This window comes from Bubalus kerabau, chromosome 10 (assembly GCF_029407905.1).
Source record: "Bubalus kerabau isolate K-KA32 ecotype Philippines breed swamp buffalo chromosome 10, PCC_UOA_SB_1v2, whole genome shotgun sequence".
Taxonomy (NCBI): Eukaryota; Metazoa; Chordata; class Mammalia; order Artiodactyla; family Bovidae; genus Bubalus; species Bubalus kerabau.
In genome coordinates this window covers 84,215,737-84,243,606 of record NC_073633.1, presented here as the reverse complement: position 1 = coordinate 84,243,606, position 27,870 = coordinate 84,215,737, and the positions used below count along the sequence as shown (strand labels likewise).

Below are 27,870 nucleotides of genomic sequence, written 5' to 3'. Positions count from 1 at the left end.
TCACAGCCTTGCAGGTGGTTCTGATGAACTGCCAGGTGGGAGCCTGAGGCCCGGAGAGCGGATGTGACCAGGTGTGATACATCTTGGCCAACACAAGGCACCAAGGCCATTCGCTTCCTGCTGGGGTTTCTCAGACATTCCCAGGCCAAGGTTCTGCCCCTTTCTATTGCTTGTGTGCTTGCTAGGTCGCTTCAGTTGTCTCTTTGCGACCCCATGAACTGTAGCCCGCCAGGGTCCTCTGTCCTTGGGATTCTCCAGGCAGGAGTGGGTTGCCATGCCCTCCTCCAGATCTTCCCGACTCAGGGATCAAACCCACAACCCTTAGTCTCCTGCATTGGCAGGCAGGTTCTTTACCACTTGTAAGCCACCTGGGAAGCCCCCCTTTCTCTTTTACTCACATGAAATAAACAAAAAGCAAGTCTAACCTCCAGGAATAACATTTAGGGAAGGGAGTGAGGAGGGAAGAGGAAGGAAGGGGGACGAGAAGGAGGGGAGGGCCCTTATCTACATTAAACAGGTCCCAGTCTGCCTGTGCCCAGCTGAGTCATGCTCTGTATCCGGCTCCACCCCCATCTCCCAGGCAGGAGACAGCTGCCTGGGCATTTCTCCTTCAGGGCTGGGTGCTGGGGGATAGGCAGGATTGGTGGTCCTGTGGGAAAGCAGAAAGTCTGGGCTCTCCCACACCAAAGGCTGACGGAGCACTCTGGAGAGACAGACAATTCTCTCAAGGTGTTTCAGCTTTTCCAGTGGAACAGGGAGGTGAGCTTCAGAGTGTTCATGAGAGGGCACAGCACCCCTTCATGTCAGCAAGATGTTCCGAGTCATGTATTTCTTTTGGCATTGCCCTGTAGCACCCATTATGGTGAGAGCCGGCAGCAGCTGGGACAGAGAGGCGGGTGTATCAGTCAGCTTTCACTAAGTCATACCTTTGGAGCAAACAGCCCTGCTCCCCAAACCTCAGTGTATAACAACAAAGGCTTGCTGCTGACTCTCTCTGACTCTAGCCTTCTTCCCCAGCTGTCCTCACTAATGGACTCAAGCTGTAGGAGCAGCCTCTCCGTGGGCCATGCTGGGCTGTGGTACAGGGAAAGAGCAATAGTGGTATTAAGTGATGGTGCTTAAAGGCCTGCTGCGATATGCGGCTGACGTTTCATTGGTCAAAGCAAGTCACGTGACCCGTCCCAACTCACTTGCATGTGACTTGGCACAGGAATGTCTAATTCTATCACAGGGATAGGGCAGTGAATAATTTGGGAACAATAATGCAGTCTACCACGGCAGTAGAGCTGATTTAGGCCAAGCGGATTCCTTCTAAGAACATCCTTTGGGCAAAGCAGACAGTGTGAACTGGTGAAAAGAAACAGAGTTGGAATCAGACAGGCCTATATTTTAACCTGGACTCAGTCACATACAAGTTGTGTGATGTTGTCCAAGTTATTTACCTACCTCTCTGAATCTTCATTTTCATCTACAGAATGGGTATAATACCTAGTTCACTGAGAAATTTGAGGATTAAATGAGTAGTAAATGTTAGGTCTTTGGCACATGGTAGGAATACAGTCGGAGAAGGCAATGGCACCCCACTCCAGTACTCCTGCCTGGAAAATCCCATGGATGGAGGAGCCTGGAAGGCTGCAGTCCATGGGGTCGCTGAGGGTCGGACACGACTGAGCGACTTCACTTTCACTCTTCACTTTCATGCATTGGAGAAGGAAATGGCAATCCACTCCAGTGTTCTTGCCTGGAGAATCCCAGGGACGGGGGAGCCTGGTGGGCTGCCGTCTATGGGGTCACACAGAGTCGGACACGACTGAAGTGACTTAGCAGTAGCAGCAGGAATACAGTAACACAGGAGATGTAAGAGATGCCGCTTTGATCCCTGGGTCAGGAAGATCGCCTAGAGGAGGAAATGGCAACCCATTCCAGTATTCATGCCTGGAGAATCCCATGGACAGGGGAGCCTGGCGGGCTACAGTCCATGGGGTTGCAAAGAGTCAGACATGACAAGCTACTTAGCACACATGCACAGGAATACAGTAAATATAAACTTCCTACTCTATTCTCTGCCCATGTTTTGTATTTTACCCATGACTCTGGAGGTATTTACTATCAAGATTCCTTCTACTAACCTCACAGGGTTGAGATCAAATGGAACGGGGAGATTTTGTGTTCTTACTAGGTGCATGGCTCCACACTGTTTACCTTCATGATCTCACTCATTTGGCCCAATAACCCTGTGAGGTAAGTACTATTGTTACCCCATTTTACCCATGAGGAAAATGAGGACCAGAGAAGATAAGTAACTTACCAAAGGTCATACAGTGACAGAAGTAGGATTTAAAGCCATGCTTTAGATTCCAGGACCTGAGCTCTAGAGCAACGCTTTTCAAGAGTGATTTGTTTGATAGATAAGAAATTGAGAGTAAGTCTGGAAGCTTATGGGAGCTGGACATGGCCATGACACTCAAGTGCAGGAGTGAGGGCCTTATTTCACAGAACAGGATACAGACCGGTTTGGGTGATGTAGAAGTCTCTGGTAAGTTGCATGTGATGGAGGCTGTTTTCTTCATGCAAAGTAGGACCACATCTTGTCTATGACTCAGAGGCAATGGAAATCGCTGGCTGTCACCACAGATGATACGAGTGGCAATGCTCTGGATCACTGTATTCACTATGTGCTGGTGGGCCAGGCCTGTTAATTGCAGCAGACCAGGGAGATACTTGTGGTTAATCAAAATGGTACCTGTTTACACTGAATATGTGAGACCTGGGCTGAGGGTCTGTGTATTGCCCATGGCAACTGGTTTGTGCCTTGTACACAGGATATACTCAATATGAGCCTCCTGTTCCAGTGAATGGATGAATTGATGGGTGAACGAATGAATATGTTTCTCACAGGACAATTTGATGACCTTAAGCAAAGCCCAGATTTGGGCAAAATTTCACTTCCAGCTTTTCCTGCTGTCTGCATTTCTAGCTCCTCTCTCCTCCCACTTTCTAGTCTCTGCCTAAGCTCTTAAATGCAAGCCCTCCTTTTCCTGTGAGTGGTGTCCTGTTCTGGGCCTCTCACTGCCCTCCCCACCAACTTCCCAGTTCTGAGTCTCTTGCGGGGGGACCCCTCCTCCAGTTGTTGGTCTATCCCCAACAGAGATAAAACAGAGCATAGGCAAGTGGGGATGGTCTGTATTGAGTCTGAAAGAGTCAGCAGCTTTCTAAAAACATTGCACTTGGTGCTGGTATAGACGCCAGAGGCCAGCATTAGTATGTGCTGCTGGTGAGGGCATCTAGAAATGTGGTATGTTGCTAGAAAGCAGCTTGGAGATATGTATCAAGAATTAAAGGAATGTATACCTTTAACTTAAAATTAAGCTCTAGACATTTATCTGGAAGAATCAGGGATGTAGCAAAATCTTTTGTACAGAGATATTTAACATAGCATCATTTACACAGTGAAACAGGTAATTCAAACTACATGGAAATGATTAAATCCATTCTAACTCAGGCATGATGAAATATCATGCAGCCATTAAAGTTATGTTTTTGAATTGTTTTTAATGATTTGAGAAGATGCTAATTAGCTATCAAACATGAAAAAAGGAAAAAAAAACAAAAATGAAAAAAGGAAGGGTTTAAATTTTTAAATAAAATTAATGTATGTAGAAGCCCAAGAATACTGGAGTGGGTAGCCTATCCCTTTTCCAGTGGATCTTTCCAACCCAGGTATCGAATTGGGGTCTCCTTCATTGAAGGTGGATTCTTTACCGACTGAGCTATGAGGGAAGCCCATAATTATATAAATTATATAAAATATATACGTGCATGTAAAAATACTCATCACCTGTCTAGGTGATGGGATTTAAGTGGTTTTATTCTTTTTGGTATTTTCTACATTTTCTATAATGAGCACAGATTACTTTTATGATCAGAAATAAACTTAGGAAACATTGTTTAAAGTCTTTTCTGGTTTTGCAGACAGTTAATCCCTCACTGCAGTCTGCTTTGATGTAGGACGCTGCTGGAGAAAGTGCCCCTGCATTTGCGTCGGGAGGAAGTCTTGTTAGCTTGTTTTCTGGTCCTGGCTTTGCCACTAACTGGCTGTGGGACCGTGGACAAGTAATTTATAAAATAAAGTACTGGATTAGATGATTTAAGGCTTAGATTCTGATTCTGTGATTTTAATAAACTCAGTGGGTCAAGGTATTCATCATGAATAAGCACCATGATTTATCTTTTTCTACTGTAAATATCTTAAATGGAATTCTTTTAAAAAAAGATATTTATCAGCTGTGCTGGGTCTTCACTGCTGTGCAGGCTTCTCTCTGGCTGCAGTGAGTGGGGCCTATTCTTTGTTGCAGTGTGCAACTTCTCAATTTGGTGGCTTTTCCAGTTGCAGAGCATGGGCTCTAAGTGTGGGGGCTTCAGTAGTTGCAGCACGTGGGCTCAGCAGTTGTGGTTTCTGGGCTCTAGAGCACAGGCTCAGTAGTTGTGGTGCATGGGCTTACTTGCTCCATGGCATGTGGGATCTTCTGGGACCAGGGATCAAAACTAGGTCTCCTGCATTGGCAGGTGGATTCTTTACCACCTAGCCACCAGGAAAGACCTTCAGTGGAATTCTTAGCTATAGCCAAAGGAGTGAGTCTCTAATGGTGGAATTTTGCACCAAACTGTGAATTACCTCCACCCAAATACTGACCTTAGAGCTGTCTACAGCTTACACATTCCAAACATTAGCTGGCCCTTTTAAGAGAGTCAGGGTCCCTTCCACATCAGCCTCTGGACCTGAGAGGGAAATGAAAAGTCCTTGGAACAATAAGACAAATTCCTTTGTCCTGAGTTTCCTTCCCTTTCCTGCTTCCTTCCCCTAGTCTCAGCTGTTTGCCACTGTGTGTCTGCTTCTTCTGTCTCCCTCCTCTTGCCTGTGGTTGAGTCTGGTTTATGTCACTGTGGTTCCTTGGTAGACTGGTGGCTTAGCCACCACAGCCAGGGGAGGAAGGGGTGTGACTCAGGCTCCGGGTCCAGTGAGTCAGACTCGGGGTGGGCTGGACCAGGGGCTTTTCTAGGACAAGAAGCAGGTTCTAAGTATCCAGAGGCCTTAACTCCCTCCTAGCACAGACACTGTCAGGAGAAAGAACCAATCCTTCCCCCTTTCCCATTTTTGTGGACTCATTCAGGAAATCCTCTTGCCAAAGAAAATGCCACTCTTCTAAGACTCAGAAAGTTGTGTCTGGGTAAAGCCAAAACAACCTCTGTGCCAACTCGCTGCCCCCCAGCATCTGAGAGGAAGAAGGAGAGTAATAGACCAAAGTTAGAGCCAAAAGGGCTTCCCTCATAATTCATTTAAAGAATCCTCCTGCAATGCAGAAGACCCTGGTTTGATTCCTGGGTTGGGAAGATCCCATGGAGAAGGGAAAGGCTACCCACTCCAGTATTCTGTCCTGGAGAATTCCATAGACGGTATACTCCAGGGGATCGTAAAGAGTCAGACATGACTGAGTGACATTCACTTTCACTTTCAGAGCCAAAAAGAATAAGAATTTCCCATTCCAATCTCTCATGTCCTGGATTTGAGTCCAGCAAGTTTTCACAGCTCAGATTATTCTTTCCTCCTCTTCCCAGCTCTTGACGTGAGAAACAAGTGCATTCACACTGTCCTGGGGTTAAAATCCAAGCTTGTGTGACCTTGGGTAAGTTATTTAACTGCTTCAAGTTTCAGTTTCCTTGGCTGGAAAGAATGGGATAATAAACTCACCTTATGGTGTGTTGTACATTAATTAGAACCCAGTGGTGTTGAAGACTCTTGAGAGTCCCTTGGACAGCAAGAAGATCCAACCAGTCCATCCTAAAGGAAATCAGTTCTGAATCTTCTTTGGAAGGACTGATGCTGAAGCTGAAACTCCAATACTTTGGCCACCTGATGCCAAGAATTGACTCATTGGAAAAGACCCTGATGCTGGGAAAGATTGAAGGCAGGAGGAGAAGGGGACAACAGAGGATGAGATTGTTGGATGGCATCACCGACTCAGTGGACATGAGTTTGAGTAAACTCTGGGAGTCGGTGATGGACAGGGAAGCCTAGTGTGCCGCAGTCCGTGGGGTTGCGAAGAGTCGGACATGACTGAGAGACTGAACTGAACCTAATACAGGTCTGGCTTCAGAAAGTGCGGAGTTGATGTTCATTCTGAAATGGAATGAAAGCCCCTTTCATTTTGTACTCCTCTGAGATCCCAAAGTCAGTCTGTACAGAAGGCTGAAGGGGGCCATTTCTAGGGCAGGGGCGCCCACTGTGCTCCCAGTTGGTTTTGAAAGGCACCCAGGGCCACCTTCTCCCAATCTAGAGCTTTTCTTCCCTTTTAGGCATTTGGGGCCTTTTCCTGTCCTGATGAACATTCCTAATAGGGCCCTTCATGCTGGGGCAAACAATGGATAAAGGCACAGCGTCGTAAGGACGGGTTCAGTATTATGGATGCTTTCCTGTTTTTGACGTTTTGTTAAACATGGATTTTTTTGGCCTTAATTTTTATTTTAAAAATTTCAAAAACACTTCACATATTTTAGAATGTTGCATTAAAATTTTATTTATCTAGATTACTGGGTTCCCTGGCTCTCCCTTAAATTTTGCCCCTAATCATGGAAAGTTCAGTTCCAGCCTTTTTGGCAGAGAGGGGTATTATGGAGCCAGAGGGCCCCTGAAGATGGTGCCTGCTTCCTTAAACCCGTGACCTCGCTAATGGGAACATTTCTCTGCGCCTACCAGAGGCCAGGATCACGTTCCCAATCTCTCCCATCCCCTATTTCTATAGAGCTCAGGGATGACCCCAGATTCTTGAAATCCTTTCCGATCGGCTTGTTTCCCTAAGTATTAGTCAAGAGCAATGTACTGGGTGCCAGGCAGGCACCTGGTTAAGGCTGGGAGTGGCGGCAGATGGGCAGAGATGGAAGGGTAAGAAGCACCCAGCGCGCAGGGGGCACCTGGATGGAGGCAGCCGGGGCGGGACGCGAACGGCTGGCAGGTTCAGCAACTGGAGGACTAACCACGGACCTCAGGTCACCTTCGGTGGGGGCAGCAAATTAGAAATCCCGACCTGGACTGACTTCCTGCCCGGGAGGCCCCGCGGCCTCGGGCTCTGGGCGCGGGCCAGGGGGCGGCGCCGCGCCGGGTCGGAGGCGCTTCCTGGGCGCCGCGGGAACGGAGGAGCGGGCGGCGCGGGAACGGAGGAGCGGGCGGCGCGGGACGGCGCCATGGAGGACGGCGTGCTCAAGGAGGGCTTCCTCGTCAAGAGGGTGAGCGCGCCGGAGCCTCTCCAGACACGGCCCTGGGCGGGTGCGCGGCGGCCGCCGGCTTACCTGAGCCGCGATCGGGCGGGCTGGGGACCCTCTGGGCGGAGCCGCGCGTGTCGTGGACAGAGCCGGGTGGGCGGTGGCTGGGGGTGAGCTTTAGCTAGAAAAGAGGGGCTGGGGGTACGGGCAAGGAGGAGAATCCCGCTCAGCTAGCGCGTGTCCGGTGCGGGCGGGCGGCTACCCTTTAGAGGACAGCTTCTTTTAAACAACTTAATAAAATACGAAGTGTCTAGGATTTAACTATGATGTCTTAAAACAACAGAAGGGTGTTCTGTAGTCCCCCAAGCTCGTCCCATTAATGCATCATCTCCTGTATTCTTCACAATAACCCGTGAGCAAGGAGAAAGCCTTTGTTTGTTAAGCCTCTGCTGTGCACCAGTCTTGGACGCTGTCTCTTTTAATCCTCCCAACAGTCCGACAGGTCGGTGGTCCCATCTTACCGCCCTTTCTGAAAGGTGAAAAAGAAGTTCAAAGAGGCTAAGTAGCTTGCTCAGGATCTGGACCAGTGGGTGATGGAGCAGGATCAAAGCCACTCAGGCTGCCCACTGCAGGGTGGGTATTATTATCCCTCTATCATAGATGAGGAAACCGAGGGGAAGAAAGATGAGGTCGCTTGCCCAGAGCCCCGTGTGGTTGGTTGAGCCCTTGTTTAGAGAACCTGGAGGGCCAGCTGTAAAGTTACATGTGAATTTTCAACAGCTCAGGGGTCTTTGCCCTGAATCCCCTGTTGTTTAGGGGTCAGCTGTGTTGTTTCTTTTCACAAATCTGGAGTTTTATTTTCCAAGCCTTCCATCCAGTCACATGTCATTTCTATGTGGTGTTCAGCCTTTCAAAATTCTATAGTTTTTACTGATCATGTTGAAAATATTGGGGGACAACTGGTTACCTTATGAGTATTAATATTATATAAATGGAACAGTTGACGCTGAAGTACTTTAGATCATTCTGTTTCAGTTGTGGTTGAATCTATCATGTTATTGCTGTTGCTGTTTAGTCCTAAGTCGTGTTCGACTCTTTTGCAACCCCCTGGACTGCAGCCCACTGGGAACCTCTGTCCATGGGATTTACCAGGCAAGAATATTAGAATGGGTTGCCATTTCCAAGGGATCTTCCTGACCCAGGGATCAAACCTGAATCTCCTGCATTGGCAGGTGGATTCTTTACCACGGAACCACCAGGGAAACCCTGAGTCTATCATAGTTTATAGCAAATAAATAGAATTTGTTTTTTCCTTCACTTTGGTAAGCATAAAAAGTTTTAGCCATTCCGGAAAGGAGAGGGGTGAAGATACCCACTAGCATAAATTCAAGCAGTCTCTGAGCAGTTTCCATCCTCACTCCTTCCACGTCACCACATGCGGCTTTTACCACAGCAAGCAAGAGTCCAGATGAAAACCAGGCATATGGGACCAAGGTTGAAAATGAAGGAAAAAGCAGCTGCAGGAGGGAAATTAGATTTTGAAAAGTTCTTTTAACATTGATGTTCACACTGAACATTTATGCTAACCTAACAGCAGAGCATAAAACCTGGGGATGAGCCTTCCGGCTCTTCTACTGAGTTTCCAGCTTTGGCAGGGGGATGGGTGAAGAGGGGTGAAGGGACTCTCCCTCCCATGACCTTCCCTGGCCAGCAGATCAACCCTGAGGTCCCAAGTCTCTTTCAGGTCAGTAGGGAATATAGTTGTTATTTTACACATTATTTGATATAGGAGGGTAGGTGTGTTGTTTGCTCAAAACTATGAGCCAGAGGAGGTGTAGGAGGCTGTGCTGGATCAAGGGTCAGACTGGATACAAGCAGGTACAGAATTCCACGCCCGTTTCGTGTCACTGGGATTAAAATGATAGATTAGTCCTTCAGGGTTTGTGGAGGCAGCCACACCCCAGAGAGAGCACCTTTGGAGAACTTTTCCTGTGGCATCTAAGGTGAGGGAGATGGGTGGGGGGTTTGGTGGGCATTATTGATTGTCAGGGGCTTGCCCACCAAGGCCCCTGTCCCTCTCTCCCTCACCTGAGAAGCTGCAGGAAAAGTTCCTTGAAGGTGTTGGTTGGTAGAATAACTGAGCCTGCTAGGCACCTGTTGAAGACAAACTCTCAGATGGGCCCCTGTGGGCATCCCCATTCCTGGGGCTTGCCTTACTTGATTTCCCACCACCACCACCACCATGCAGCGTCAGGGGAGGGTTGAAGGGAGGGGAGGAGGTGAGTTTTCTTCCAGACAGGCCAGTATAGCGTGGCCCCTTAGGGAGTCCAGGGTACAGAGAAGGGAGGACAGTCATCTTGTCTGACCCCAAAAGCCCACAGACAGGCTAGACTGAAATCCCTAGCACTGTCCAGCCAAATCCAAAGACAAACGTTTGGAGCTGGAAGCCTGACCCCGAGGCAAGCGGAAGCCACACCCTTTCCTGCAAAGTGAGGAATGGGGCCCCTTGCCCCTGCCGACAGTCCCTCCCTCCTGATCACTCAGACTTTCCCGCATCCCCCATTATTTCCCGTCTCCTCCTGGATGGTGGCAGCAGCCCCTGTGTCCACCGGGGAAGTTGCAGGACTGACTGTGGGATTCCACAGGTTCAAGAGGGTTTACGGTCCAGAAGTGGGGTGGGGCCCAAGCTGGCAACCCAGAGTACAGAACAGTCATCACCGGTGAGGGCGAAGCAGGAGACAGGCAGGGGCAAGATGGATTTGATTCTTAATCCAGCCCAGACAAGAAAGACGGCGAAGCTCCAGGCAAAAATGCAGGGTGCTCACTTGGCCTGGAGTTAAAGGAGGGTGCCCAGGAAGGAGGGCAGGTCTGCATGGGTAGGGCCACTTGTCCTTAAAAAAGCGGCTAGAACACATCAGCATGGCTGCCTGGCTCCTACCTCCTACAACTCTCAGAAAATGACATGGCCATGTCAACATGCTATAACCTAGATCTTTCATCTGTAGGACTCAATCTCCAGGAAAGGCCATAAAAGCTTTAGGAATGGGACTTCTCTGGTGGTCCAGTGGTGAAAAATCTGCCCTCCAATGCAGGGAATGTGGGTTTGATCCCTGATTGGGGAACTAAGTTCCCACATGTCATGGAACAACAAAGACCTGCCACAGCCAAAAATAAATAAATAATAAGATTTTTAAAAAAAGGCTTTAGGAACAAAGTGTTATTTAGATAGAGAATAAAAACTGGAGGCTACCTACATGTCCCCTCAAATAAACAAATGATTACAAGTGAATTATGGTTATGCATAGGGCTTCCCTGAGAAGGCAATGGCAACCCACTCCAGTACTCTTGCCTGGAAAATCCCATGGATGGAGGAGTCTGGTAGGTTGCAGTCCATGGGGTCGCGAAGAGTTGGACACTACTGAGCGACTTCACTTTCACTTTTCACTTTCATGCATTGGAGAAGGCAATGGCAACCCACCTCAGTGTTCTTGCCTGGAGAATCCCAGGGACGGCAGAGACTGGTGGGCTACCATCTATGGGGTCGCACAGAGTTGGACACGACTGAAGTGACTTGGCAGCAGCATAGGGCTTCCCAGGTGGTGCTAGTGGTAAAGAACCCACCTGCCAATGCAGGAGATGTAAGAGACATGGGTTCGATCCCTGGGTCAGGAAGATCCTCTGGAGGAGGCCGTGGCAACCCACTCCAGTATTCTTGCCTGGAGAATCCCATGGACAGAGGCGCCTGGTGTGCTACAGTGCATGGGGTCAAAAAGAGTCAGACATGACCAAAGCTACTTTAGCATAGCACGTGGTCATGCAGATGTTAAAAATGTTTTTCATATTATAGTCCAAAGAGTAAAAATATAAATGGTATGAGAAAGGAAAAAGAAAAATTACGTGGATGAAAAAAGACTAGAAGGAGTTCCGAAGCCTAGAAGTCTGTTTGAAGTGTCAGCAGGGCCCTGCTCCCTCCAAAGCCTGCAGGGGAGAGCCCTTCCTTGCCTCTTTGAATTCTGGTATTTGCAGTCTGTAAAGGAAAAACCAATTTTTCCTTCCTAGGTAAGGAAAAATTTAGTTCTTACCTGCTGTGTTTTTCTCCACCTGTGACTCTCATTTATTTTCATACAGACTACTTCACTTCTGACTCTTCTAGTCACCAAATGTGTGGAGGTTTCCCCCACACCAAGCAATTCTCTGTGACCACCGGTGTGTGTCCTACAGTTTAACTCAGTTCTGACGCATCTACCCAGAGGCAGTCTCCGGTCCCATGGGTTAAGAGCGCAGTCTCACAAGGCTGCTTCCCCAGCCTTCCCCCACCCGCCACACACACACTTCAGATGCCAGTCCGAAGCCCAAGTTGTCACCTGTGCTCTGACTGTGTAGCCAACCACAGATCAGAGGTTCCAGTGACCTTCTGCTTGGGGTGAATTTCTAGAAACTCTTCAAATCCCATATTTCTGGGATTTTATAGAGGCACATGTAAGCATGACAAATTGTCAATGCCACTTTCAGCTCTTTTCTTTCTCAAGAGAATGGGGGAGGGTGGGGCTGAAAATTCCAAGCTGCTAATCATGGCTCAGTCTTTCCAGTGGCCAGCCCTCACCAAGAAGCCCACCCAGAGTTTCCTCATTAGCACAAAAGATGCTCCTGTCACCCAAGAAACTTCAAGGGGTTCAAGAGCTCTCTACCAAGAACTGGGGGCAAAGAAAAATATATGTATTTTCTGTCATCTCACATAGGAAATGGCAATCCACTCCAGTATTCTTGCCTGGAGAATCCCTTGGACAGAGGAGCCTGGCGGGCTACTGTCCACGGGGTTGCAGAGAGTTGGACACAACTGAGCGCACACGCATGCATGCATTATCTCACACAGGCTCTCTTTTGTGTTCCTTGGCTTGTGGGTGCTTCACTCTAATCTCTGCCTCCATCATCACATGACCATCTTCTCCCCATGTGTCTTTCAGTGTCCAAAATTTCCTCTTCATATAAGGACACCAATTATATAAGTGTTTTTAGGGCCATCCTAATCTAGTATGGGGCTTCCCTGGTGGCTCAGCTGGTATTCAAATTGCCAAAATCCATTGGATCATAGAAAAAGCAAGAGAGTTCCAGAAAAACATCTACTTTATTGACTATGCCAAAGCCTTTGACTGTGTGGATCACAACAAACTGTGGAAAAGTCTTCAAGAGATGGGAATACCAGACCACTTTACCTGCCTCCTAAGAAATCTGATTGCAGGTCAAGAAGCAACAGAACCGGACATGGAACAACGGACTAGTTCCAAACTGGGAAAGGAGTACATCAAGACTGTATATTGACACCCTGCTTATTTAACTTATATATAGAGTACATCATGCGAAATGCCAGGCTGGATAAAGCACAAGCTGGAATTGAGATTGCCAGGAGAAATATCAATAACCTCAGATATGCAGATGACACCACCCTTATGGCAGAAACTGAAGAACTGAAAAGCCTCTTGATGAAAGTGAAAAAGAAGAGTGAAAAAACTGGCTTAAAACTCAACATTCAAAAAATGAAGATCATGGCATCCGATCCCATCACTTCATGGCAAATGGGGAAATAATGGAAACAGTGACAGATTTTATTTTCTTGGGCTCCAAAATCACCACAGATGGTGACTGCAGCCATGAAATTAAAAGACACTTGCTCCTTGGAAGAAAAGCTATGACAAACCTAGACAGCATATTGAAAAACAGAGATATTACTTTGCCGACAAAGGTCTGCCTAGTCAAAGCTATGGTTTTTCCAGTAGTCATTTATGGATGTAAGAGTCGGACCATAAAGAAAGGTGAGCACTGAAGAATTGATACTTTTGAACTGTGGTGTTGGAGAAGACTCTTGAGAGTCCCTTGGACTTCAAGGAGATCAAACCAGTCAATCCTAAAGGAAATCAGTCCTGAATATTCATTGGAAGGACTGATGCTGAAGCTCCAATACTTTGGCCACCTGATACGAAGAACTGACTCATTGGAAAAGGCCCTGATGCTGGGAAAGATCAAAGGCAGGAGGAGAAGGGGATGACAGAGGATGTGATGGTTGGATGGCATCACCGACTCGATGGACATGAGTTTGAGCAAGCTCTGGGAGTTGGTGATGGACAGGGAAGCCTGGGGTGCTGCAGTCCATAGGGTCACAGAGTGGGACATGACTGAGCAACTGAAGTGAACTGAACGGAATGACTTCATCTTAACCTGATTACATCTGCAAAGACCCAATTTCCAAATAAGACCTCACTCACAGATCCCCCAGGTTAGGACTTCAACATGTCTTTTGCAGGGACATAATTCAACCCATAGTAAGTACCATCTCTGCTTCTTCAGGATTGTAGGGTCTTGGGCAAGACCTTTCTGGGCCTCAGTTTCCTCATTAAGAAACTTAGGGAGTTTAGAATCTTTACCATCTGAGCCACCAGGGAAGCCCATAGTATTATATAGACTTTTTCAAAGGGTCCTCCAGCTGTAAAATTCTGTGCTTTCTAAGCCCAGTCCTAGGGTTACATCCCATCTTATGGACTTTCCTTCCCCCTAACAGTGTGCTAAGCCATTCATGGTCCAAATGACCTCTGATCCCCGCCAGCTGCTTACAGACAAGGAGCCTGGAGAAGGTAGAAGATGCCCAGGTGAAGGGAGGCCTGGGTTCTTTTCCCACTATAACCAGTGTATTTTTGGTTTTTAACACCCTTTACCTGCTGACTTTGGGTCAGTCTCTTATACCCTCTCAGTATGACACTTAGCTTATCTGTAGAGCTGGGATCTTTCCTGTTGTGTGGGTTATTACAGGAACCTCTGGAGAAGGCAGTGGCAACCCACTCCAGTACTCTTGCCTGGAAAATCCCATGGATGAGGAGGCTGGTAGGCTGCAGTCCATGGGGTTGCTAAGAGTCGGATACGACTGAGAGACTTCACTTTCACTTTTCACTTTCATGCATTGGAGAAGGAAATGGCAACCCACTCCAGTGTTCTTGCCTGGAGAATCCCAGGGATGGCGGGGCCTGGTGGGCTGCCGTCTATGGGGTCACACGGAGTCAGACATGACTGAAGTGACTTAGCAGCAACAGGAACCTCTAGCTGAGCTGCCCACTCCCATCTGGCCAAACTTAATTTAGCTGTTCTGCCGCAGAGCAGTCAGGTGATTTTTTTTTTTAACATGAGCACCTAAGCTTGTCATCATTCTGCTTAAAAGTCTTTAGGGACTCCCCTCCGGCCACAGTGAGGTCACCAGCTGCTTCAAGTGCTCTACCTCCAAAGTGAGCCCATCTCAGCCTTTCTCAGACTGCTCTCCTTTGCTGTCAGACTGGATTCTTAGTTGCTCATAACGCAGTGCTCTCTAGCAAGTTTAAACAGAAGGGTAAGTTGGATATATTTGGGAGGACCAAGTGCCATACAGCCAGGGACAATGCAGCCAGACAGAAATACCCCACAGCACCAGGAGGCGTCTCTAGTGGAAATATCCTGCCGATGCTGTTTGTCACATGTTCCTGATAACTCTGGGGACTGGGTGTCAGAAGACCCCGTCCTTCCACCACTAGCCTGCCACCTTGGTGGCTGCCAAACACGCATCAGTGCCCCATGCACAGGCCTGGCAGCCACTAGCCACCTCCCTGTTCCCCTCATGCCAGAAATTCTGGGAAATGTAGCGTTTCGTCCAGGAAATGTAGCCTTATCTGTGTATTAGTTTGTTCTGCTCAACATCTGTTGGTTTCACCTTTCTCCCTAACGTCTCCAGGCCCCTTTCTTCTTTCTCTGTTGTTTTAGTTTATGAGGGCTCCTGTAACAAAAGACACGGATGGGATTGCCTAAGCAACAGAGATTTATTTTCTCACAGTTCTGGAGGCTGGAGTCTAAGGTTTAAAGTGTCGAAGGTTTGGTTTCCTCTTAGGCCATCTCCTCAGCTCGCCCATGCGTGGCACCTCTGGCTGTGTGCTCACATGGTCTTTGCTCTGTGTGCAGGCCTCCCTGACATGTCCAAATTTTCCTAGTCTCATGAGGCCTCCAGTCAGATTGGATTAAGACCCAATTAATGGCCTCATCTGGGCTTCCCAGGTGGTGCTAGTGGTAAAGAACCCATCTGCCAATGCAGGAGACGTAGGAGACGCAGGTTCAATCCCTGGATGGGGAAGATCCCCCTGGAGGAGGGCATGGCAATCCACTCCAGTATTCTTGCCTGGAGAATCCCAGGGGAGCCTGGTGGGCTACAGTCCATAGGATGGCAAAGAGTTGGAAAGAACTGAAGTGACTTAGCATGCACACAATGGCCCCATTTAACCTAATCACCTTAAAGACCTTCTCTTCAAATACAGTCACATTCTAAGGTAGTGGTGATTCTTGGGTCAAGAAGATCCCCTGGAGAAGGGATAGGCTACCTACTCCAGTATTGTTGGGCTTCCTTGGTGGCTTAGGTGGTAAAGAATCCGCCTGCAATGTGGGAGACCTGCGTTCAATCCCTGGGTTGGGAAGATCCCCTGGAGGAGGGCCTGGCAATGCACTCCAGTGTTCTTGCCTGGAGAATCCCCATGGACAGAGGAGTCTGGCAGGCTACGGTCCATGGGGTTGCAAAGAGTCAGGCATGACTCAGTGACTAAGCACAGCACAAGGTAGAGGTGGGGGAGTGGTTGGGGTGTCAACTCTGAATTTGGGAGAAGGGCATAATGTAGCCCAGAATGCCTATGTTTTAAGATTATTTCGCCTCCTCTCCTTCACCTTACACTGGCCCCCATGCCGTCAGCTTAGATGGCAATCTCCTCTCTCTGCACCAGCTACACCTGTGTGCTGGCAGTTCGCTGCCTTTACTGCTAATGCTGCACTTGAACCCCCTCAGCAGGGGCTCATCGAGCAAGGAGACCTGAGTCTGGGCCATGTGGAGAGCAGTACAGGACCCTCATTGCTGAGGAGTTAGAGCCAAATCTTTTTCATTTCTTTAAACATGTCAGCTTGTGTCAAGAACAGCCATCAGCCATCATGTGACGTGGATTCTTGGTACAGGATAGAATGAAGAGAGCAAAACTGTAAAATTCAGCTTGACATATCTGTCCTCTCATGGGTCCAGCTCACACACCATGTAATGTAATGACACTTAGACATATTAGTAAACTCTTGTCAGAATAACTGTTAAAAGTCATATTTAGGGTAGGAGGGAGGCTCAAGAGGAAGGGGATATATGTATGCATGTGGTTGATTCACTTCATTGTACAACAGAAACTAGCACAACTTTGTAAAGCAATTATATTCCAATTCAGTCACTCAGTAGTGTCTGACTCTTTGCAGCACACCAGGCTTCCCTGTCCACCACCAACTCCCAAAGCTTACTCAAACTCATGTCCATCGAGTAGATGATACCATCCAACCATCTCATCCTCTCTCGTCCCCTTCTCCTCCTTCCTTCAGTCTTTCCCAGCATCAGGGTCTTTTCCAATGAGTCAGCTCTTTGCATCAGGTGGCCAAAGTTTTGGAGCTTCAGCTTCAGCATCAGTCCTTCCAATGAATATTCAGGACTGATTTCCTTCAGGATTGACTGGTTTGATCTCCTCCAGTCCAAGGGACTCTCAAGAGTCTTCTCCAACACCACAGTTTAAAAGCATCAATTCTTCGGCACTCAGCTTTCTTTATAGTCCAACTCTCACATCCATACATGACTACTGGAAAAACCATTTTGACTAGATGGACTTTGTTGGCAAAGTGATGCCTCTGCCTTTTAATATGTTGTCTAGGTTTGTCATAGCTTTTCTTCCAAGGAGCAAGTGTCTTTTAATTTCTTGGCTGCAGTCACCATCTACAGTGGTTTTGGAGCCCCCCAAAATAAAGTCTCTCACTGTTTCCATTATTTCTCCATCTATTTGCCATGAAGTGATGGGACCAGATGCCATGATCTTAGTTTTTTGAATGTTGAGTTTTAAGCCAACTTTTTCACTTTCATCAAGAGGCTCTTTAGTTCTTCATTTTCTGCCATAAGGGTGGTGTCATCTGCATATCTGAGGTTATTGATATTTCTCCTGGCAATCTTGATTCCAGCTTGTGCTTCATCCAGCCCGGCATTTTTCATGATGTACTCTGCATATAAGTTAAATAAGCAGGGTGACAAATAGATATAGATATAAATATTTAATATATATAGATGTGTAAACATTTGTATAAATATATATTTAATATTCCAATTAAATATGTATGTATATGGAAAAGTGAAAGAGTTAGTCACTCAGTTGTATCTGACTCTTTGTGACCCCATGGAGTCTAGCCTGCCAGGCTCCTCTGTCCATGGAATTCTCCAGGCAAGAATACTGGAGTGAGTATTCTCTTCTCCAGGGGATTTTCCCTACCCAGGGACTGAACCCAGGTCTCCTGCATTGCAGGCAGATTCTTTACCGTTTGAGCCACCAGGAAAGCCTATATATATGCCATCCTTAGTTGCCACAGTAAATTCTGTTTGGCTTAGACCAGTGCTCACACAGTCAACCCCTTCAACAATTTCCAGTTCGCTAACACTCAGTGCATACCTGCTGAGCATGAAACAGAATTGCAGCATCACAGATGTGACAACTGAAGGGGCCTTGGAAATGAATCAGTGCTGGGTCAGGAAACCAGTAAATTGCGGACAGTCTCTGATTCAAATAAAGTGCATCTCTCTTGGTTAGAATCCAGCCCTAATTGGGCTCTGCTCTGGGAAATATGCCAAGAAAGTCACTTTCATGAGTGTGTACAAAGCTATTCCATTCTTATTCTTCAGCAGACATCCCCCCATCCACTGGTCTGTTCTAGAAACAGACTCTCTGTCTTCACCTGCCTGTTTTGTCCACTGGCTCCATGACCCATCTGAGAGCCCCCCAGGCTCCCCTGCATTTTAGGTCTGTCACACCAGGTTAGGTAAGATGGTTAGAGTTCTTAATTTGTGGCTTCACTTTACAAATTCCCCACATCCCTCAGCTAGGAACATTTTGGAGGGGGGATATATCCTAAGGGGAAAAAATTAGAGATGCAGATCAAAACTTATGTGCAAGGATATTCATTATGGAGTTGTTTATAATAGTTAAAAGAAAAAAAAGGAAACCTCAGTTGCAAACAACAGGAGATGGGCAAGGAAATGATACATCCACTTGTTGGTCATTAAAAGACATGTTGAGTCTGAGTGAACTCCGGGAGTTGGTGACGGACAGGGAGGCCTGGCATGCTGCGATTCATGGGGTCGCAAAGAGTTGGACACGACTGAGCGACTGAACTGAACTGAACTGAATGGTGTGAGAAGATGCTTGGCAAAGTCAACAAAAGAAGACTGGAAAATAAAACTATACATAATATGCTCTTGATTAAAAAAACGAAAAGGGAAAAAGACAAAGGAAATGCAAGGTATTAACAGGATCTGTCTCTTGTTTATATGTTTGGCTGTGCTGGGTCCTCATTGAGGCATGTAGGATCTTTAGTTGCAGCAGGTGAACTCTTAGCTGCTGCGTGTGGGATCTAGTTCCCAGTCCAGGGATGGAACCCATGCCTCCTACACTGAGAGCTCGGAGTCTTAGCCACTGGACCATCAGGGAAGTCCCTAGGATCTTTTCTTCTGTGTATTTTGCAGTTTCTTTTAAGGCTTATAACCATAGAAAAAAAGAACAAATGGGAACTAGCAAGTCAATGCCAATTGTTACATACTCAAAAGAGATGACAAAGATATCCAAAGCTCACAATTTCTTCATGAAAATGAAAATAAACATATAATTTGGAACAGGATCTTTTGGCTCTTAAGGACATTATTGGGATAATTGGTGAAACTTGAGTGGAGTTTATGGAACAGAGGAAAATAACATATTTATGTAAATTTCCTAATGTTGATGATTGTATTGTGGTTATGTTGGAAATACTTTTTATTTTTTGGTAGGAGACAATAAAATATTGAGAAGCATCAATATTAACATATGGAGCATCATGTTAAAAACTAACTCTTAAATGGTTTTGTAAAAGTTTTTTTTTGTAAAAAAGTTTTATGCTTGTCTTCAGCTTTTCTCTGAATTAAAATTATTTCAAAATTAAAAAATAAAATTAAGCTAAGGAAGAGAGAGAGCGCTGTCTCCTTATTGGAGAGTTGATCCAATGGCACAGTCTGGCCACCTGTGCAACGAGACTCCTCTCCCTATGACCAGGTCGTCCCCTCGGCCACCTCACCTCAGGGCTCTCCTGTCTGTCCTCAGGGTCACATTGTCCACAACTGGAAAGCACGGTGGTTCATTCTTCGGCAGAACACTCTGCTATACTACAAGTTCGAGGGGGGTCGGAAAGTGACCCCTCCCAAGGGCCGCATCCTTCTGGATGGCTGCACCATCACCTGCCCCTGCCTGGAGTATGAAAACCGACCGGTAAGTGAAGTCCCTTCTTCCCAGCACCTCCCTCCCACTCCCTGGACCACCCTGCTCCCTGGCCTCTTAGCCAAAGGCGGTATGAGTCATGGTAAGAGCTGAGTTACTGAAAAACCTAGACTCAAATCCTGGCTGCGCCACATACCAGGCACGTGACCTTGGGCAGATAATTGAACCTCTCTGAGCCTGAGTTCCTCATCTATAAACTGGGATAATGTAATGACACCTGACTGTTGCTCACAGCTATGATGAAGATCATGAAGGTAATGGTGGGTCAAAACACTTGTAGCCTAGGAGGTACCACACAGATGTGAGTAGTTACTGCTACTTCAGGTTCAATAGGATGGCTTTCATCCCCCAGGGGGTATGTGTTCCAAAAGTCAGGAGCAGCGCAACCCTAAAAAGAACCTGAGTTAATCATTTACCATCTACCATCAGAGAAGAATCGGAATTAATCATTTACCGAGGGCTCAGTAAGTGCCAAGAAATTGGCTAGGCTTGGAGAAGTCAAGGAAGGAAATTGTAAGATTGGTTCTTTCAGTTAATGATCTTGTTATGAAAGCAAGTGGTTCATTGAAAAACAGTTCCAAATGTTGGTACAGATATTATTGGCCACAGAGAACATTGTCTTGCTGAAAAGGAGGAAGATGTCCTTACGAGCCACCTGGCTCAGGCACAACTTTGGAATGGATGGAGATTCGGGCATGAACTGGTTGAGAAAGTTTAAACCATATTATATGAAGAATGTGTGAAAGACTTGGGATGATTAGACTCAATCAAGAAGAAGATCAGACGTAGACATAGAGAACAGACTTACAGACACGGGGGCGGGACGGGGGGTTGAGGAAGGAGAGGGTGGGGTGTATGGAGAGAGTGATATGGAAACTTACATTACCATATGTAAAATAGCCAAGGGGAATTTGCTGTATAACTCAGGGAGCTCAGACTGGGGCTCTGTAACAACCTAGAGGGGTGGGATGGGGAGGGAGACAGGAGGGAGGTTCAAGAGGGAGGAGACACAGGTATACTATGGCTGATTGATGTTGATGTTGGCAGAAACCAACACAATAGTTTAGTCGCTAAGTCATGTCCGACTCTTGCGATCCCATAGACTGTATGTAGCCTGCCAGGCTCCTCTGTCCATGGGATTCTCCAGGCAAGAATACTGGAATGGGTTGCCATCTCCTCCTCCATGGGATCTTTGTGACCCAGGGATTGAACCTGGGTCTCCTGCATTGCAGGCAGATTCTTTACCAACTGAGCTACTGTAAAGCCATTATCCTTCAATTAAAAATAAATACGTTTTAAAAAATAAATAAAAAAGAAGATGATCAAAAGGAGCAGAACTGAGTTCCTTCAGGGTAAGCGTTAATAGCCTCAGAGGACAGAGGGAGGCATTGAGAGGCTCAGTGGGTCCTTTAATGTGCCCATGCCACCGTAGCTATGGCTCTAGCTCAGTCTCACCTGGAAGCCTGTGTGTTTCCCTCTTTAGCACAGGGACTCTCATAAGAAGTGAGCTTAATCAAGAAGGCAGAATTGGGAGCAGAGAGACCAAGACCTCAGGAAGCAGACTCTGCTCTAATTAGTCTATCCAAAGGGGCCAAGGTGGTGAACTCTCTGTCACTGGCGGTGTACAAGGGAATCTTTAAAGGCCCAGCAGCTGGGACGTGGTCGAGGGGTGAGGCATTCGGCAGTCACTGGATCACGTGGTCTCCCAGATCTGCTTCGGTTCTGTCATTTTTGCTGCCCAGCCGGCTTTCTCTCTCCCTCTCAGCCTGGTCTGACTGGCTGTCTCTTCCCACAGCTCCTCATTAAGCTGAAAACTCAAACATCCACGGAGTACTTCCTGGAGGCCTGTTCTCGAGAGGAGAGGGACGCCTGGGCCTTCGAGATAACAGGAGCCATCCATGCGGGGCAGCCGGGGAAGGTCCAACAGCTTCACCTGCTGAAGAACTCCTTCAAGCTGCCCCCTCACATCAGCTTGCAGTGAGTGCCCGGCCCTGCCCTCACCCTCCCTGGCTTTGCTGCAGCCTCTGCTGTCTGCACGGCTCAGGGAGGGGACCTCTGTGGCTGCTACACAGGCCTGGCTGGTGCTGCAACTGTGCTCCAGGGCCTGCTTACATTGTTTTCCCTATGTGGGAGTGGCCCTGCCAGCCTGCTCTGGCAACTGCTTGGGGTCCCTGCTGCTCCTGCCCCCCTCAGTGTCTTGACCCCCTCCCTTCTGTGTCAACGGGGATGCTCAGGGCTATAAAAACAGCTCCCCAGGGATCTCCACTCACCAAGTCATTAGTCTTGTTTGCAGCCTGGTGGCAGGAACATGTGTTCTGTTAAGAGCTGCATTCTTATTCTGTGGGATTCTTCATCCACCCATCCATTCACTCTTTTAAGAAATAGTTACTGAGTGCCTGCTGCATGCCCTACATCGTTCTAGGTGCTCATGCAGATGGGCATAAACAAAGTCTCATCTCAGGGGCTTTCCAGCCCAAGTACCTACATAGACAATGAGAAAAGGTCTGCCATTGGCGGCAGGGATTGTCCCACAGAACAGAAGGAAAGCAGGTCAGTGGTGGCAGTGATACTATAAAGCAGGGAAGGATGAAAGGAATTCCCATCATGGAAATTGTTATATCCACGCATCTGCAGGAAATGCCCACTAACCTTGCAGGAAGCAGAACTTCCCAGGCTTGCCAAAAAACTCCATACCAGGCTCTGGAATCTTGATTATTCATCTTTGTTGTTCAGTCGCTAAGTCGCGTCTGACTCTTTGCGACCCCATGGACTGCAGCACGCCAGGCCACCCTGTTCCTCGCCATCTCCTGGAGTTTGCCCTAGTTCATGTACATTGTATCAGTGATGCCATCCAACCATCTCATCCTCTGTTGCCCTCTTCTCCCTCCCCTCAGTCTTTCCCAGCATCAAGGTCTTTTCCAGTGAGTCGGCTCTTTGTATCAGGTGGCCAAAGTACTAGAGCTTCAGCATCAGTCCTTCCAATGAATATTCAGGGTTGATTTCCTTTAGGATTGCCTGGTTTGGTCTCCTTGCTGTCCGAGGGACTCTCAAGAGTCTTCTCCAGCCCCACAGTTCGAAAGCATCATATGTGCCCAGGGCGTGGCTAACCCATGGTGAGTGCAGGGAGGACCAACCGCAGATGAGAGTGGGTTCAAGAGATGGGTGACTTTTGAGAAGTAGCTGGAGGAGTTTGGACTTTATACAGCAGATCATAGATAATTCTTTTGTTTTTAAATTAAGCTGTGACTTATTTAATACTTCTATGCTAGACAGAATACCTGTCTAGCATAGAAGTATTAGAACATTTAGATGAACAAGAAGAAATGTTCCCCAATCCCACCTCTCAGATTCTTATGCATAACAGAATACCCCTCTTTCTCTGTGATGTGTATTATGCCACTTGCCACGTGCTTTATACCCTCAGCAGTGGCTCATGGACCCACCCTCATTCCTGTCAATGTGACGAGGGTCTCCTTTCTTTTGTCTTCTTTGCGTGTAGTCGCATCGTGGACAAGATGCGCGACAGTAGCTGCGGAATCCGGCCAAGCCCCAACATGGAGCAGGGAAGCACCTACAAAAAGACCTTCATAGGTGAGCCCTACCCCACCCCCGGGGCTGGACCAGGGACTGGAGACCTGGGGCTTGGTGACCTGGGACTCAGTGGTGAGCCCTGAGCTGCCTGGCAGCCAACGGGCCAGCCTGAGAGGTGGGTGTGGCCACAGCTCTGGGCAGTGGGGTTGGTGTTTGGTCTGCTCCAGGGCCAAGCCCCAAGGCTGTTCCAAGGCTGCCCCAGGGGTCAAGGTCAATGAGGTCACAGCCAGGCACCCCTGAGCAAGCTGGTCTGGAGCCTGTCGTCTTGACGGGTGCTGCCCTTGCCCCGCTGCAGGCTCCTCCCTGGTGGACTGGCTCCTCTCCAACGGCTTTGCAGCCAGCCGTCTGGAGGCTGTGACGCTGGCCTCGGTGCTCATGGAGGAGAACTTCCTTCGGCCAGTAGGCACCCGAAGCATGGGAGCCATTCGCTCGGGGGATCTGTCTGAGCAGTTCCTGGATGACTCCACGGCCCTGTACACATTCGTAAGTGAGGGCCTGGGTTCCTCTTGGCATGGGAGCAGAGAGGAAGAGGCCACAAAGTGTGGGCCAAGGGTCCACGGTCAGCGGGGAGAGGTCTAGGGCTCGGGGAGGGGGTACAGCTTCACCCCCAGGTGGAGTGGGAGTTTCCTTTCCCCTGTGGGAACTTCCCCAGCCTGGAGCTGGGATGTGTTGGTAACAAGAGTCCTTGTCTCTCCTTCCTACCAGGCTGAGAGCTGCAAGAAGAAGATAAGTCCCAAGGAAGAAATCAGTCTTAGCACCATGGAGTTAAGTGGCACTGTGGTGAAGCAAGGCTATTTGGCCAAGCAGGTGTGGTACGGCCCACCTTGGAGCTGGGAGGAGGTGGACAGTCCTGAACCTCGGGGGAGGCAGGAACCCCCACAAAGGGTGGGAAGGGCTGAGACTCCAGAGGGCACTAGTTGTCAGCAGCATCTGCTAAGTCAGGGTCCAGTGGTGGCCACAAGGGAGCCAAGGCAAGGGGCCGGCACATGTCCGTGCCCATAGGAGTCCCAGACAAGCAGGCCTAAGGCGTTAGAGGCGTGAAGGCGGGAGGATGTGACTACAAGCTGTCACCTGCGAGCCACACATCCTTTCTTTGCCTCAGGGGCACAAGAGGAAAAACTGGAAGGTGCGGCGCTTTGTTCTGAGGAAGGACCCGGCTTTTCTGCATTACTACGACCCTTCCAAAGTGAGTACCTTGTCAAGCTTCCAGACATGTCTCTCCCCAGCAGAGCTGGGGCAGTTCCACCTCCAGCCTTCCTCCCAGCCTCCCTACCATAATTTCCACCCACGATGCCTTTCCTTCCACAAGTTGCAAACTGCTCCTCCCAGTCTGACCTCTCTTTTCTTTCATCACATCGTTGCCTGCTCAGTTGATTCTGCTCAGTGGATCTTCATTGTTTTGGGAGGAAACACATCTTTCAGTTCCTCCAAAGCTGGCTGTGTGCCTACGAAGGGGGAGCTGAGCTGATGAAGAGACTCCTGACTGGTGCTTTCCAGCCTCTTTCACCCCTTTCCACCCAAAGAGGCCGTGAATTCTGCCCCCTCATCCTCTTGTCCCCACCAATGTTTTGAAAAGTTTCTTTTACCATTTAATATTTAAGCCATAATTCTGAGTTTCAGATAATAAGTATTACTGCATGCTCAGTTGATCTAATTCCAATCAAAAGAACAGAAACATGGCCTTTTAGTCAGCCTGTTCAGCCTTGTCTTGTTAGATTTTCATTTGTTTTTTGAAATAATGAAGAGTGTGCATTCAGTCAGGAACCCAACCCTAAGCCAAGAACATGAGGGAGCTTGAAGGAGCCCCCAGGGACCCTGCTAGACCACAGGGAGGGCTAAGGGGCAGGGAGGGGCGTGGTGCTGATGTGACTGGCTGTGAAACGAAGCTCAAACTTCCTCACTCATGCAGATAACTTGCCATGGGATGTCCAAGTGCAGCCTCATCTTTTGTTACAAACGACTCTCACGGACTAATTCTTTAGTAGGCTGAGGGTGGTATGATGAGAGCATGATTCTTCTGTTGTTATTGCTCAGTCGCTCAGTCCTGTCCAACTCTTTGTGACCCCGTGGACTGCAGCACACAAGCCTTCCCTTTCCTTCATCATCTCCCAAAGTTTGCTCAAACTCATATCCGTTGAGTTGGTGATGCTATCAAACTATCTCATCCTCTGTCTCCTGATTCGTCTCCTGCCCTCAATCTTTCCCAGCATCAGGGTCTTTTCCAATAAGTCAGTTCTTCACAGCAGGTGGCCAAATTACTGGAGCTCCAGCTTCAGCCTAGTCCTTCCAGTGAATTATTCAGGATTGATTTCCTTTAGGATTGACTGGTTTGATCTCCTTGCAGTCCAAGGTACTCTTAAGAGTCTTCTCCAGCACCACAATTCAAAAGATTCAGTTCTTCAGTGCTCAGCCTTCTTTATGGTCCAACTCTCACATCCGTTCATGACTACTGGAAAAACCATAGCATTGACTATGAAAGTGAAAGTGAAGTCGCTCAGTTGTGTCCGACTCTTTGTGACCCCATGGATGGTAGCCTACCAGGCTCCACAGTCCTTGGGATTTTCCAGGCAAGAATACTGGAGTGGGCTGCTATTTCCTTCTCCGGGGATCATCCCCACCCAGGGATCGAACCCGGGTCTCCTGCATTGCAGACAGATGCTTTACCATCTGAGCCACTAGGGAAGCCCACAGCTTTGACTATACAGACTTGCAAAGTGATGTCTCTGTTTTTTAATATGCTGTCTAGATTTGTCATAGCTTTCCTTCCAAGGAGCAAGCATCTTTTAATTTCATGGCTGCAGTCACTGTCTGCAGTGATTTTGGAGCCCAAGAAAAGAAAATCTGTCCCAGGTTCTACTTTTCCCCCATCTATTTGCCATGAAGTGATGGGACCAGATGCCATGATCTTAGTTTTTTGAATGTTCAGTTTTAAGCCACTCTCCTCTTTCAGCCTCATTAAGAGGTTCTTTAGTTCCTCTAAATGGCTTTTTGCCATTAGAGTAGTATCATCTGCATATCTGAAGTTGTTGATATTTCTCCTGGCAATCTTGATTCCAGCTTGTGATTCATCCAATCTGGCATTTCTGCATTTAAGTTAAATAAACAGAGTGACAATATCCATCCTTGACGTCCTCCTTTTCCCAAGTTTGCACCAGTTGTTCCATGTGAGGTTCTAACTGTTGCCTCTGGACTTGCATTCAGGTTTCTCAGGAGACAGGTAATGTGGCCCAGTTATTTCTGTCTCTTTAATAAGAGTTCTGTGCCTTCACACAGTCCCTAATTAGCTCTCCTTTCCTTTGCAGGAAGAGAACCGGCCAGTGGGTGGGTTTTCTCTTCGTGGCTCCCTGGTGTCAGCTCTGGAGGATAATGGCGTTCCCACTGGTAAGGGGCAACTTGGGCCCCATCTTCATCTCAGGGTCCTACCTCCTGCTCTCTCAGTAATGCTCTGCTGATGATGGACGAAGCTGTGGGGCCTGAGTGGGGCTTTCTCAGTGAGACAATGAATGGTGTGAATTCTGAAGCCAATTTCAAAATCAGAGAAAGGGCACGTGGGGTATTCTTAGTGTTTTAACAACACAATTAAATAATTCTCATCTTTAATATTCTTTCCCTTCCTTTTCTGTGCTTACTGGCCCGTAAGCTTCCACCTAAGAACAATAGCTTACAATAGTGTTTAAAGATTGACAACACAGTTTAATATCTGTTTTCATGCTAATTTCACACCAGACAGCTAAGGAAGGTAGTATTGGTCTCAACTTATGGATGGGAAGATTGAGATTCAAAGAAATTAAACAATTCCAGTCAAATCCCACATCTGTCTATGCTTTTAACATAAACCTACTGGACTTTTGATGTGAGAGAGACTGCAGACCTATGTTTAGCATAGAGGGCAGGCCAAGAGGTCTTCCAAGAACGTTCAGACATAAAACTAGCAGGCCTTAAGGCACAGATGAGGGAGGGGGGATGGATGGGAGGCAAACAGGAAAGCATGCCTCTGGTGGGATTTCCTAACCATATATGTACACTTGTACTAAGAAATACTTCATTATGTGTTTTTGTCTCAGTGACTTTCAGCTGTTCCCAGCTGAAAGCAGACATGGATATTCACTCACTGATTTTTTCTTTTTTTTCTTCCTGCCTAGGGGTTAAAGGGAATGTCCAGGGAAATCTCTTCAAAGTGATTACTAAGGATGACATCCACTATTATATCCAGGCCAGCAGCAAGGCTGAGCGTTCAGAGTGGATTGAAGCTATCAAGAAGCTAACGTGACAAGGCCCTGAGGGAATGGGACTGAGATTCCTCCCTCTTACCAGATGACACAGGATTTCCCTGGACAATGGGAGTATGTTAAGATTTTAAACTTTTTATATTTTGTACTGCTTTGGAGTGAGATTGGTGGAGTTCCTTAAGTTGGCAGTGGTGCTATTGCCTTCCCCACCTTCATTTAACCTGTAAATGCTGAAGCAGCCCTGTCGGCACCTTGACTTTTGCCCATTATCACAACCAGCCATTCCTTGGGTACCAAAGTAGGTCTCCCTTGTCACACTAACTGGCCACGTAATACTGAACAAAACACTATAACCTCATGATGGAGCTCTCGGAAATGCTGTCAGCACCTCTTAACTCCTTTGCAATGAATAAAAATTGACACTTGTT

The 27,870-nt window shown here is 47.7% G+C and overlaps 1 protein-coding gene across 2 annotated transcripts; it reads left to right on the top strand.

Moving 5' to 3' along the window:
• PLEK2 (pleckstrin 2) lies at positions 1-27,870 on the top strand. Of its 2 annotated transcripts, none has more exons than XM_055538393.1 (9): positions 1-759; positions 19,449-19,613; positions 21,418-21,599; positions 23,122-23,213; positions 23,509-23,696; positions 23,919-24,020; positions 24,316-24,399; positions 26,516-26,594; positions 27,356-27,870. In XM_055538393.1, exons 1-9 carry the CDS (start codon positions 547-549, stop codon positions 27,481-27,483), a joined length of 1,233 nt encoding a protein of 410 aa, XP_055394368.1. In that variant the 5' UTR covers positions 1-546; the 3' UTR covers positions 27,484-27,870. The 2 variants fall into 2 exon arrangements, with proteins under 2 accessions (XP_055394368.1, XP_055394369.1); XM_055538394.1 differs by lacking the exon at positions 1-759 and adding an exon at positions 7,172-7,281.